This window comes from Accipiter gentilis, chromosome 10 (genome assembly GCF_929443795.1).
Source record: "Accipiter gentilis chromosome 10, bAccGen1.1, whole genome shotgun sequence".
Lineage (NCBI taxonomy): Eukaryota > Metazoa > Chordata > Aves > Accipitriformes > Accipitridae > Astur > Astur gentilis.
In genome coordinates, this window is record NC_064889.1 from 10,104,176 (window position 1) to 10,118,601 (window position 14,426).

Consider the following 14,426-nt stretch of genomic DNA (forward strand, 5'->3'; position numbering starts at 1 on the left):
GCTTATGAAAAACTTGAAGTTTGTTAGAGGAAGCCCTCAGTTTATGGACTAAAGGAGCAAGAGATCAATCTTGTGAGTGGTGGTATGATACATAATTGTAAGGTCTGACAAGTCATCCTACCTTAATTCCTTCTTTGCAGCATTAAGCTGTCCTTGCAATTGTTCATTCATGTCTAGTTGCTCTTCCAGTTCTCTCTGGAGTTTCTTTTTAGCACTTTCCAGTCTGTCTATTTCTTCTTCAGCTTCTTCAACTTGACGTTTCATTGCTTTCAAACGCAAACTCAACTGAAATATTTACATGTCAGCTGATTAGAGGACTATTTTAATAAAGGAATTATATTCTTCCAGCATCTATGAGAGGGAGAATAAAGACACAACTTTGCCAGTGTAGTGACACTGTAATCCTGTGCTTCAGAAATATCTGAAAGTCAGCATTAGACTTTGGGAAAAGTGATGCGATACAATTTTTTAGGAAAAACAGCAACAAGCAAACATAGCTTTGCTAGAGTAAGACACTCTTGCAGTGATAGCAAGAGCTGGTTACCAATAAGGGAAGTCTGGAGCTATTAGGGTATCTAAGTTAAGCAACTTTACCAGACAGATACTACAAAACATGTTTTAAAAACCCATAGGATTTTAAAAGATTGTTCCTTTAACAGATGTCTGCAATCTGAAACATACTGTTCATTCTCTAGGCAGAATATTAACTATTTGACTCACGTACTGAAACAAACCATGTTTTAAGCAAGGAATCAACAAAGACCACAGGAATGGTAGAGCACATTGCTATCAGAATATCAACGTATGTTTAATACTTATAGCCTATATTTAGCCTATATAGGTATATTATTATAGCTATAATAAATAGCTTCGTTCTTTAAACAAAATTTTATGGTGGCAAAACAGAATATATTATTTGTTGGTGTATGTATTTATAGAATCATATGCTGGTGTATATATTTATGGGATCATGTACTGTTATTGGCTTTATTTCTTAAAATAATTATAGCATTGCTCCTCTAAGCGCTTCCTTTTCATAATTTTAGAAATTAATAACAATTTAGTACTAGACAAAGAAACATGGTAACAACGGGAACTGCAAATCTCACTAAATGGGAGTTCATAAACAATAGAGTAATCAGTATCTAGCTATATTCTTCTCATATCTTTTATATATGATGATTTATGCTAGGAGGATTAATACCAGATATTTGCATAATAGTCTTTCCCTCTACCTGGTCCTTTTGATCAGTCAGTGAGAGATGTTCATCATCTACTTGCAACATTAACTCCTTCACTTTTCTCTCAAGTCTGCGGTTACTTAGTTGGAAATTAGCTCTATCCCTAGAAAAAACAAAAGAAACAAAAGACAGGCTTTTTTAAAAAGGAACTGAAATACTTCCAATCCTGCTGACATAATTTCTTAGCAATTTTCTAAGAATTAAATAAATACTAACGGCCCCTGCTTTGATTTACTGATTCCATGCAACATGTTAAGAAATTTGTTCAAAAGCACGAACAACTAAGGGGAATTTCTTCTGTCTCCAGAGCAAGATTTGGGAAAAAAAATACATTCCTCCAAGATTAAACAATGAAATGAACATGAAAATGGAAGTGTTAAACTATAGTTAATATTTCTAAGTCTGTTACTATATTAGACATTGATAAAATAATGAGGTATGGAACCATGTTAGCACTGTGGCCAGTTTTAAACTTATAAGACAACTTTCAGTGTGCTTTCAGTCAAAAAGAAAATTTGCAATACTTGTATGAAACAGTAACCATTTTAATTTGGTGTTTGTGACCAAAAAAATAAATCAAGTTCATTGTATCAGAGACATAATATTAGCAAGAGGTCATATTAACAAATATAAACATGCATGTTTTGATCTTAACTTAAGTAGTTTTACCTCTCTTCATTTTCAAGTCGTTCTTCTAGCTCTGTGATCCTTGCTTCCATTTGAGCAACAAGTCCCTCTTTACTGGATCGATAAGAACCCTCCAGGTGAAGGATTCGGCTCTTCAAGTCTTTGTTCTATAGTTGGAACATACTTGATTACTACATATATGCTGGTATTAACAAATATCACCTTAACACAAAACAAACTTCTCCAGGCAAACACAAGGTTACCAGTGTATTTTTAATTTAGTAAATATGGAAAAAGAGAGTCAGTGAGATTTCACTGTTTACTACAAACAAATCTTCTATTACTGTGCTTTATTAAAAAGAATTCAGTGTTAAGCTTGAGTTAAAATTTTAGGCTTAAATGGACCCTTGAACTTCAGATGGTTGCAAGCCCCTTCCAACAGCATTTTTTAATATGCCAAAATTTTTCAAATAGCATTGGATCTGTCTTATTCTCCACACAATCCTTTTTAAAACTCTGTATTCCTCCCTAGTAACTCACTGGTGTATGGCTAAAACAAGTAGACAGAAATTGCTTGCATCCAGTATCGCTTTACTCTATCAAAGCTGTTACTGTGGGCTTTTTCCCCTCCTTTCTTAACTATCCAATGCTACTCCTACTACATAAGTAGTATGAAAAACTTGCAAGCTCCATGATTTGAAAAAGCAGAATTTTACTCAGATTTAGACTTTAGGAGGCTAGGTAATTCCAGTTTTCAGTGGGGACCTAGTGATAAAGTTAACAGAAAAAAAAAAAAAAACCAGGAGGAACAGAAAATAAAACTTTTTATTACAGAACTTCAAACTGTGATCTCAGATCTCAAACACTATAAAAGCTATGACAGAAAAGTCAGAACTAACATATAAGGATGTGCATGGGATCTACCAGCAGGTGGCATTCTTTTTTCTCAAACAATTAATATGGGATTCATTTCACATAATTTAAGGCACCAAATCAGGTGTCCGGTATAAACATGTTCTCTAAATACTCATTACTATCTGTTTTACATTCTTGAGACTGTCAGTAATACTATGACTTGCTAAGATAGCTTTCCTCCGGATCTCAGTTAGGGGCTATGATAGTAATCTTGCTTTCAAAGACCACTGAGCTGCAGAATAAAATGTTGCAAAAAGCTAGAAAGTATTTTTAATGTACTTTCCATCATAGATACTGAAAAATATGAGTCATACTCCTTCCTAGACAACAGAGAGTAAGAGTTCTCTATCAAATCCGTATTTTTTTTCCAGAGGCATGTCATTTTTTCACTTGTTTGCTCCTACAAAAGAAAATACTCAACTAAAATCACTATTCATTGAAATTATAATCTACCTTCAACAGTGTTCCTGAAGTACTGTTAAGACTTTGAAGAACAGCTCCTCCAAAAGTGGTCAAAGGGTTTACAGCTAAACTAGATAACAGTGTCTTTGATATTCTATGGTCTTTGCTGTATATATGCTTTTTAAAAGTTTCTATATTGATATCTCAGTTTTATTCTAAAACAAGTGTACCATATCAACTGTGACATTTCTTATTTTTAATGTCTTTGATCCTCAAATATATAGACAGAATTTGTGTGGTAGAGACACGCCTACATTCACTACAACAAAAATGTCTTCTTATATTATATAAACAGATGTATGCATAGTATGAGTGTTTGGTATATGAAATATATAAACTGTGACAAACCTCAAGCTAAAACGAGGGGTCTGGAAAGAAGATAAATACTAAGAGAAGACTTAATTCAATATTATAATATTTTCTTTTGAGTATCAGTATTAAGATACTCATGGGTTTTAATCTATTCTTACTAACACATACTTTTAGCAGCACACTATGGTGGGATAGTGCCAGCTACCAAATACTGTATTCCTTAAATGTTTATTTGAATTTCCTAATGAAGGTAGATACCCAGCCTGTTATCTTGCTAGTGTGGTGATATTCCAGCCATAATTACCTGTCTTTCCAATGAAATTTTGTCACACTCCAAATCTTGCTTTATAGCTCTTTCCTGAAGTAGCTCTGTCCTCATTTGTTCAATCTATAATAGAAAGAACAGAAATTTTAATAAAAGATTTAATTTACATTTATCTATATGATATTGTGTGAATGTATATATACACACACATAAAGTACATATACCTACACAATGAGAAAAAATTTGCTCTCTTAGAACTCAAGACATACGCATAATTTTAGATGAAGTTTACAATTACAATCTTGAACAAAATTTTCTGCTTCGGGAAGCCAATGTTACTCCTAGTGCTTATTCTAGGCACTTTCCAGCCACACTGAGTATTGTTGATGTTCAGTATATATATTCTGTAGCAGGGAACTGAACTCTAAAATGTAGCATGAGAGGCATATCACATGGCAGGGAACTCAGTTCCGGAACATCACATCAGTCTTCAAACATCTTCTACAGTTGTTTTCTTCATACTTAAGTCTGAAGGTCTGAAACGGCACCTTACCTTTAAGCTGGTGACTAGTCTACTTTAGAGCTTCACTTCATTAAACGCAAACTGGTAACTTCAGAGAAGGGCCTAGAACTCAGTGAGACACTCTACAGACAATTACAGTTTCCTGTGTCTATGAAATAGTAGAAGCTCTTTTTCCACAGACTCTGATGCATACTGGATATGTATATTGCTCCCCTCCTCCAGTCAATTTTATTTATGTCTGTCATAGCAGGAAAGCACGGTCTTCTGGATTTGGGGAAAGGGTGGGTTTTGTTTGTTTTGTTAAAACACAACTTTTGCTACAGTTTCTGTAAATATTTCAGCTGCATATTCAATAACCAAAAGGAAAGTATATTCTCCATATGCAAGATGTTAAAAAACCTATCTGATCAATACAGAATCAAGATAAGAATACAGAATTAGTTTGTTTTATCTCACTGTTGGACTTGACTGGAAAAAAAAAATTCTGAGGATCAAAGAGAAACTCTAAACTGCCTAACAGCTGCTACTGAAATTTCAGGGCTAAAGTAAAATTTTGTAGGACCCAAATACTTTTCTTGCCTCTCATTCCTGCCGAGACTGCCCTCAAATCTTTACAAACGCCTTTGCAGGCACAGCTAACATTACCACAGCATTTGTGCTATTACCTGCACAATGTTTACTATGATGAATATCAGCTGGGGAACACAGTGAACATCTATGCCAATAACTGTACCTGCAAAAAGACTGACAAAGGTTGCAGCAGCCACAGCATTCTTCTCTGCTTTACAACAGTTACATATGAACTTGCATAAACAGACCATCACAGTTAAGCAGCTCAAAGTTACAGATTTATCTCACTAAAGATCTTTCAAAAACCATTGGGAATTCTTGCATTAAAAAAATCCAAAAGCAATGCTAAGAATGTGAAGGTTAAACAAGTACAGCACATAAAATTTTACCTTAGGCCTTTTTTTTTTAACGACATTATAATATTAAAATATATTTTTTTAGTTAATCACATGTTTAAAAGAAGTCATTTACACTGTTTCTGTAGCTTTGAAATGAATATATGAACACAAACAATAGTAGCAACGCATGCAGTTGCTATGTTATGTCACAGTACAGTTTCAGAACAGTAGAAGGCATTCCTGAAAACTAAGGTCATAACAGTTACTGGAGTACAAATGTTAGCACGTGGCTGTGGTCTCAACAGCTGGGTAATTTCCTAAAAGATCTCATTGTCACATAGAAACCTAATAAAAATAATAATGTTTTATACATCATATAGTAAAACATTTTATATATTAAAATATTATTTTATATATAAAAATTAGAATCACCCATATACACAATACCTGCATTTATTCATGAAATATATGAAAAAAAGTTATAATGTGAGGGATTACATAGAATTTATTCTGCTGTAATTGCTTTAGCCATGAAGACAGACACAGAAAAAAATAAAGCAAAATTTGTAATAAATTGAATGACTAATTAAAAATGCAACTGTTAACTGAAGAAAAGGCTTTTGTTTTATGTAGGAACTTGCTTAATGGACAACTCTGAAGTTCTGCTGTGCTCTTACTGTGCTCAAAGGCTGTGACAAATTTGTGCAACCTTCCCAAGATCTCAAATTAAGAAATTTTCTAGAGGAAAATTATTTTATTTCCAAGATGACTGCTACAGTTGTTAGACACCTCATGGTAAAAGCAACCTTACAGAAAAACAGTAGGAGACAGGAAAAGTACTGTATCTGATTAGGATCAGAAAGCTACGTGCAAATATATACAAGAGCTTGTAAAAAGAGAAGGGCAGCAGGACAATTCCTGCTGGGGGAGGTGGAAACTGTTTTTCACTTACCTCCTTGCACTTTTCATTAATAAACACATAATTAACATGCACAAAAGAAAAAAGCAGTTGTCTGCCAAAATGTACTCAAACTTTTCACTTATTTCAGGGCAGTTTAGATAGGCTCTGGGTATGTACCATGCAGAGCTTTGTGCTTCACAGTCTAACTTTCCTATATCTAATATATTCTCATTATGTTAAAAGAATAAACTATTTCTGCAGCTTAAGGCAACAGTTATCACAGCTGGATTTGAAGAATGCTAACAACAAAGAATTGACAAAAGCAATACTATCAGATTTTACAAAACTTTATTAGACACAACTGCATTTTGTGCCAGCTTTAGGATTAGAAGCAGCTGTTGAGTTCATTACTAGTGAAAACAATTTGATTTCTATTAATATTTTAGATGCTATCACCACTATTTAACATCTTGCACTAGGTTCACAGCCTATGTTTCTTCTTAATACCTAACAGGGAAAAATAAAATATATATATACATGTATGTGCCTATATATATTGACCTACATACACAACTCTCAAGTACATGACCCAAAAAACAATGTTTAACAAATGAACAAGCTGAAGCCAAACAAATCCCTTTGATCCTTCATAATTGAAAAGCAACCTTCACGTCCACATTATCATTTGTTTGCTTCCCATACCTGGTGACAGCTAAAGAGCAGTTATACAGCTATCCATTGGGAATGCTTTACCAAAAGGAAGCGAATGATGCAGTCAATGCAATTTTATCCTTCTGTATTTATTCTAAAACTGTCATGGAAACCAACTAGTGTATTTTTCACACTTACTGGAAACAACTCTGAAGTCAATAGACTCATATTTGCATTTTCACAAAATACAAGAATTGATGAAGGTATCTTAAGTATTTTTCAATTATATTGGCAAAAAAAAAAAAAAGGCAAAAGGTACTTCATTTCACTTGTTTGTAGGAAAACAACCATCATGTACTAAAACGTGCCCTGGCCCTGCTCTGTTTAGACTCAAAGGGCAGCTGAGCGCTCTAGCTTTCTCTATGTGTGTGGTTTTTGCTCTTTCCAGAGTTGTTAATACCTTACCATTTAAAGACTAATAGGATATGATCCACCTTTCCCTCAAGTTTTTTTTACTGTTGCCACTTTGCTGTGGTACTTCTCAAGAGCAAGGTAGGGAAGAGAACAGTGTCTCATACAGCCATTCCCAGATTCAAATTAAAAGGGTAACATTCAAATTCAAAGGGTATTCAAATTAAAAAAGGGTAACATTTCATGGTAAATGAAATATGAACTATCACCCTTGCCAATGTTTATTCAAACATTTAGCTTTATGTAAAATGGAACCAGTTGTTTCAATGTGCTTTTACTAGAAACTTGTGTATTATAGTTCATTATCAGTATATTAAAATAGCACATTTATAATTAAAAAAAAAATATACAGAAATACAGATATTACCAAAACAAATCCATTATAATTTCTCATATCATTATAAATGCTTAGCAGACCCTGAAATACTCTTTAGTTATTTGACTACTTAGCCATTCTGGCATAAAATCAAAACAACCTTTGTAACTCATGTGTGAAACGAGAAACTCCAGACCTCAAAATAAACACCTCTTTTACACATTATGTAACATTTTGGTCACCCATCTGTATTTTAGGTTTCCATTCAGGTAGCAAATTAACTTACTATAGTACCCACTAATGCAGCTATGACTAAGGTTCTTTTATCCCAGGCTTACAACACAGGCATAGACTACAGTATTAAAGGCTTCCTATTTTAACAACAGCATGACCCCATATTATTATGGGTCCTTTACATTCTATTTCACCCACTGACTCAGAGTGTGTACAATATCAATGGAATAATAGCAAAAAGACTATATTGCAATCAAACAGAATCTCAGTAACCTGAGTCCCAGCAAAATAGTAATGGTGCGTTGGTGTTTCAAGGATGCATGAAAGAAAGCTGAAAGAAAGCTGACCTCTAACTCACTTAAAACTCTCCAGCTGTCTCAGTGGAATATACAATTTCATTGAAAAGACATAGAAATGAAGATTTTACTTTCTGTTCTCCCTCTGAACTTAAAAGCTATTCAAAAAAATGTCAGCAATTATTCTTTTTCTGGAGAAAGAAAGAGAAATGAAAACAGAACAGACTATTGTGGGTGGTACCTCAATGCAAATTGTGTCCTGGACTTCTAGGAAACTACTAATGAGGTATAGTACTTAATGTACAGCTACGGGAGTAGACATGCTGTAATAAGTTATGCATTAGTTTCACATCTTTCAGAATGTAAAACTAAGGCAAAGAACATTGTCTAGGCTGTGATATTCCATGATGACCTCACCATATGCCTTTCTGTGGACTAATCAAGAACTTGCATAATACTGACTACTCGACCATGGATGCTCTGCTTACTTTTTTCACTCATCAGGCCCTATTCTCTACTTTTCTGGTTTATTATAAATCTTTGTTACAGCACCTATAATTTTGTATGTCATTTCATTCCGAAATCTTGAATAATATCATTAAGGCCTCCTTCTTCAGAACAATGAACTTCTAATTGTCTTAGACTTGGTGATTTCCAGCTCAATGGTCTCATTTCAATTAGCCCACCCCACTTCCACCCACCTGCACATTCACTGGCCTTATTGAAGACAGAGGCAAAATGTTCTTTTATTTGAGGAGGCATACCTGGATTACTTTTTATCTTGATTGATACCTCATCATACAGTTTCCACAACTTCTTTCTTATGCAGTCAAGAACGTTTTTGTTACTTGTTTGAATTACTATGATAGGTCTCACTTAGCTTGGCAAATCCCACTTCATCTTTACATTTTCTGCCCTATGAGATACAACCTTGTTAATAAATCCTTTTTCCCCTCTTTCTGGGCTATCTACTCACATAACACTTCTGGAACTAATGACTGATGTTTTTATGTGGAAAACACTTTCGATCTGTCTTATCTTTGATATACCTTAATCAGTTTTTACACTTGTAATGAAAATAAAGCTTCCTCCCCATTGAAACTGGCCAGCATCTTCAGTTCAGCTGACAAGACTAATTAATTCCACAATTTCCTAAGCTCTTCCTCCTTTGAAATCAAGACTCTATTATGCTGGCCTACTTTTCAGTAAGGTTAAAAAATTGTGATCTTTCAATCTAAGATATTTTCTACAACAGGCTTCCTCTGATAGCCTCACCACCTAAAACTAAGATTACTTGATGAAGCTCACTGCATCAAGAATATCAGAGAATGATACTGGTTATCAGTCTTCATATGCAATCTTTGTCAGTTTTCCAGTTAGGAAAACAGGAAAAAATTGGTCTGTGATGATGTGGAGGATCATATCTTATCACGTTTGTGAACCTTGTTTTTTGGATTTACATATTCTGCTTAAGTATAGTATATAAACCCTATTGCTAATCATTATTTAGTTAATCAATATTGTTTGTGATCCTAATAACACTTTTTCCTCAACAGTATACAACAGTTGGAAAACTTGTTTGAGTACCTGCTCTCTGCATTTACTGATCCTCTCGGACAACAAATCTGAATTAGTCTTTTCTTCATCAAGCTCAAGTTCCAGGTGAGATAACTTGTCCTAAGTGGAACAAAGAAAAGTAATTTCAACACACTTCTTTCCCATCCTCTTCAGACTGCTACCAGGGCATTCTTCCTTAAACTTCAAGGATTCAAACTACTTGAAAGACTTGGCTTGGAAAGTGAAATGTCTCTGAAAACACATAATCTAGAAAAAGAGATGGCAGGTAGATAAGCTTTTAATGTGAACTTGTGTGTCTGACAGAAGCAAAATAGAAGTTTCATTTCCTTTCTTAATCACTCCCACAAATTTCAAGAAAATAAGAGAAAATCTGTAATGTTTCTAGAGACTTTTTAGAATGTCTAAGTTATATTATGCATTTGGAAGACAAATTTCACATGAATACAATGGCATAAAAAGTGTTTGTTTATGAAAGTCAAATGACAGCTTAGTTGAACTGAACAGTTATGAAGCTAACCCTGTAACAACACAGTTAGAATAACAATGTTATTTAGGCTCCTGAAATGAATTGGTATTAGATGCTAAATAGAACTTACACTTCTAAATACTTTTTAAGTTGTGTGATGGGCCTATGAACGAAAAGAATACAGTTTTGCCTGATAAACTCTAGAGAAAATTAATTAAAATGATAGAATAATAATTTCAATTTAGAACACATCATGCTACATTAGATATGTTAAGATAACCTTTAGAATATACCAGAATAATTCCTGCAGTAGTACTACATGGATTTTCAACAACATCAAGTTCTTTTGCTTCTTCCCAGGCAGCATCCATGTGAAATACCAAAATTATTTTCATCAGTTCTAATAAGAGACCAACCCTCAAAAACATCTTTTACCTCCATTAGTTTGATTTGTCTTGCCCGATCATCTTTTAAGTGGTTTTTGGCTTCCAGTTCATACTCCAAGCCTTTCACAGTCTGTTCTAGCAGCTGAGTTTTTGTTATTGCCTCATCCTGAGCTCTCTGGTAGTCCCTCAAGTTTTCTTCCATAAAACGAACCTGAAACAATAAGATTATGGTAATACACTTTATAGTGTACTTTCTATAAATAAGTGATGTCAGTAAAGGGGACTGACTACAAACATGACAGATCTGGAAGCATGACAGGAACTGCATTGAATTACAGGCTTTCACAGTAATTTGTTTTATCCACAAGATGGCACCAAGAAAATAAACTTGGATTAAATATCAGCTCTGTAAGAGATGCTTCACACTACAGGTTCTACAGTGACAATTATACATGGTGCAGGTTTTTTATTTATTTCTTTTTACGCAGTTACAGCAAACCAAAATTTTTACAGTTTTCGAAATGGTTATATCTTTGCAACTTTTGCAATACTATTCCTTTCTTTTTTTGGACTACCAATATTTCAGCTTTTACATGATTATGTAGTTTATATTTCTGAGGCACTGCAATGACAGCATTTTACCAGTGACACAATTGCTAACATATCTCTCTCTCTCTCTCTCGGTATAACTTTTAGATATAGTATGGCTATGTGCTGAGGATAAAAGTTTCCTGTTCTAACAACAGCGTGTACTCAATAAAATGATCTAAAACGTTCACAGTACTTTAAAAAAAACAATATAAGTAGTGAGAGGGGTTTTAGGTGAGACTCTGATCATTCCTTATACTTTTATCTTAACTCATGACATGTATATAACATACGATGAGGAGTTTTTTTCTTCAGCACACAGTCTTTCATATTCTTCCTGTGTTTAGTCAAGTTCTTATTTTAGTGATGAAGCTAAAATAATGTACTAGTGACTGTTTACAGAGTTTGCTACCTATTGCTAAGTCCTGACAACAAAACACTGGACATCTGCATGACCTGGTGAACAGCTGGTTAAGTGCAGAGGTCTGTATAGTAATAGCATCTCATATGCATTCAATGTTTCAGAATGACATCAGAGTGACAGATTTCAAGATTGATATCTTTTACGTATCCTCAGAGAACTTACAAGAGACACAGCAATTAAGAACTCCCATACTGCCTTGCAAGACTGTTTCATAATTTTTCTGCTAGAACAGGAAGATGATACTTGTGTTACCATGATCATTACATTGGCTTTTGATGAGACATTAAAAAAGAATGTTTTGTGCACTATGACACCTACCCAAGAGGATTTTGACAGAAAACAGACTCTTTCACGTTGAATGGAAGGACTATCTATTTGTACTTCTTGTTAAACCCAAGAGAGGAAGAGATAATAAAGACCTCCAATTGTCCTTAATATTTAGTCCCTCTAGAAAGTCTGCTGTTTAACCTGCCTATGCTGTATTTTCAGATTTTGTTTCCTCTTTTGCACTTAGCTGCCACACTACATTTTTAGAGCCCTAGGATTTTACATATTGCCTCATGGAGATGTGGAATTCCATAACCAGTAATATTTTGTCCTTTATATGGTTTTTGGATTATCTTTTTATCAAATAATGAAGGTTTATTTTGTTCTGGAATTTTTTCTTTGTATTTGTTTTGTAGTTATAATAGATAACACTAGAAGTATTTTTCATAACTGTAAACCCAGTTCATATACATATTTACATACACACACATATACATCTTTTATTTAAGCTGTCTATTCTTTTATTCAACTTAAGACCCATGTTTTCAATATCCCCAGTTTTATCATTCACATTTCATTATGAGTCTTCATCCCTTTACAAAGGCTCTCCACCCCCAAATGGAATAAATATAGAAGGAAGACAGAGTAATATACAGGAACTATACTTTCTTCTATTGCTGTTCTTTTAAATTGAATTTAAAACAAGTTTGTTAAGGGGAGAGGGCAATGTAAGACCAGTTCTGAACTGGAAAAATCAAAATATTAAATATTCTACATACAGAAAACATCTGTGACCAGTGTTATTCTCATAGCTTTTCAATTGCAGAACAAGTATATGCAGATCTTTAAAATACTGGATTGTCTTTACAACAAAATTTACATGCTAAGAGGCAGACACTTCAAGACTGTGGTTGATTCTTGGTCGCAAAGACACCTTCGTCATTAAAATCTGCAACGTGACTCACGCGAAGGAAGAAGAGAATATATCTCAACTCCTGCAGAGCCAGAATTCGGTTTTGGTTTGTTGGTTTTGGGGTCTTTTTTCCTAATTCAAGAATGTTTCCACATTCTCAATTCCTTCAGTAGCAGGCATTAAAAGAGCAGCAGATCATCAGTGGAATCCTTGTCATATCACTGAAGATACATTAATTTGTCAAACACTGTATTTATCTGTCATAAACAGGAAATCCCATTTCTCTGGCAGAAGTAACATGCTGATCACCATCATGAAGAATGAAACTCAAAAGCACGCTGACTGAGATCAGTCTCTCATGATGAAGTACACAAAAGCGTGACAGCAAACTTTGATTGTCATGAAAACTATCTGAGCTGAATTCTAGGTCAAAGGTTAGAATTTGTCACTGAACTTATGAGTCATTACCTCATCTTGCATTCTCATGGTTGTCAGGCGTGATTTTTCTACCTCAAGGGTTTTCTCTTTTAATTGTCTCTGCACTTCTGCAAGTTCCCTGTGATTTTTCTCCTTGTATTCATCAAGCTGGTTCTGAAGCTCCAGAGTTGATGTTCTTGAGACCTCTACCATTTCAGACATCTGGGAAAAAAGTACATTTTTTTTTTTTTTCGTAAAATACTGCTACAAAAGGTTCTATCAGGCTTAATACACCAAAAGGTTTTTTCTCCAGCTTCAATATTCTGCTCAGTATTTTCAAATGTGAAATCGATCAAACATGTTCGCAAACAAATTAATTTCTATGGAGAAGTGTGAAAACACAAAACAGTAAGGTTATTTTCTAACAGTATGTATGGCAAGACTATTGTCTTTCTGTCTGTCAGCAGTTCTTCCAGCTGACTGACATAATGACCTGAACAGTCACACTTCAGTACATCAATATTAATTTGTATGGTCTACACACACGGCAAAATAAGCCTAATGCAGTAGCGTTCTGAGAATCAGCTGTAAAACTCTGAAATATTGCTATAGCGTACATTAGAACTGAACTCAAATCTGGGATCTTGTTTAAACAAAATAGAACTGTTCTACAACAGTATTTTGAGATAGTGGTGTTCCAACCACTGTTTCAGCTTAAGCTGAAAGCTCTTCTTGATCTGTTAGATATTTAGATTCCCGCAGCCTCTTTGGAATGAACTCATACCTCCTCCTGTAACTTTTCAACAGTCTTGTTCAGTTGCCATCGTTCATTCTCCATTTCATTTTTTATCTCCTTTAACTGTTCCTTCTGGTGAGTTTCATCTTTTAACTGCTGAGTTAACTGTTGCCGTTCCCGCAAAATACAACAGATGTTCTCCTGAAGTAGATTAAAAAATATATATAATGAAATGTAGACCCTCTTTTCTAATGCCTTAAAGGAATGTTATATAACACTCCGTGCAACAGTAATACCACCAGCTGTTGTAATATTAAGACAAACTTAAATAAAAAAGAAAAATTTTATGGAGTTAGTTTGCTAGCCAGTATAGGACAAACGTTATTTTAGTGATGCAGTGCTTTATCCTTCCTATACCTAAACCACTGTTGAAACATTCATGAGACCAAACATAGACCCTTTTCATGATTCTGTTACATGCAAAGCATACATTCCTCTGCAGTTGCACACGTCAGCAAATCCTACCTCC

At 34.3% G+C, this 14,426-nt stretch overlaps 1 protein-coding gene across 3 annotated transcripts in view; it reads right to left on the reverse strand.

Moving 5' to 3' along the window:
- Positions 1 to 14,426, reverse strand: part of CGNL1 (cingulin like 1) — a 71,174-nt gene that overhangs the window by 2,755 nt on the left and 53,993 nt on the right. For all 3 annotated transcript variants that reach the window (XM_049812659.1, XM_049812658.1, XM_049812657.1), the window contains 8 exons: positions 13,946 to 14,098; positions 13,213 to 13,383; positions 10,602 to 10,763; positions 9,710 to 9,799; positions 3,862 to 3,945; positions 1,911 to 2,035; positions 1,236 to 1,344; positions 122 to 285 (listed from right to left, as the gene is read on the reverse strand). In XM_049812659.1, coding sequence (XP_049668616.1) covers positions 122 to 285; positions 1,236 to 1,344; positions 1,911 to 2,035; positions 3,862 to 3,945; positions 9,710 to 9,799; positions 10,602 to 10,763; positions 13,213 to 13,383; positions 13,946 to 14,098 — 1,058 coding nt within the window. The remainder of the gene's footprint in view (positions 1 to 121; positions 286 to 1,235; positions 1,345 to 1,910; positions 2,036 to 3,861; positions 3,946 to 9,709; positions 9,800 to 10,601; positions 10,764 to 13,212; positions 13,384 to 13,945; positions 14,099 to 14,426) is intronic.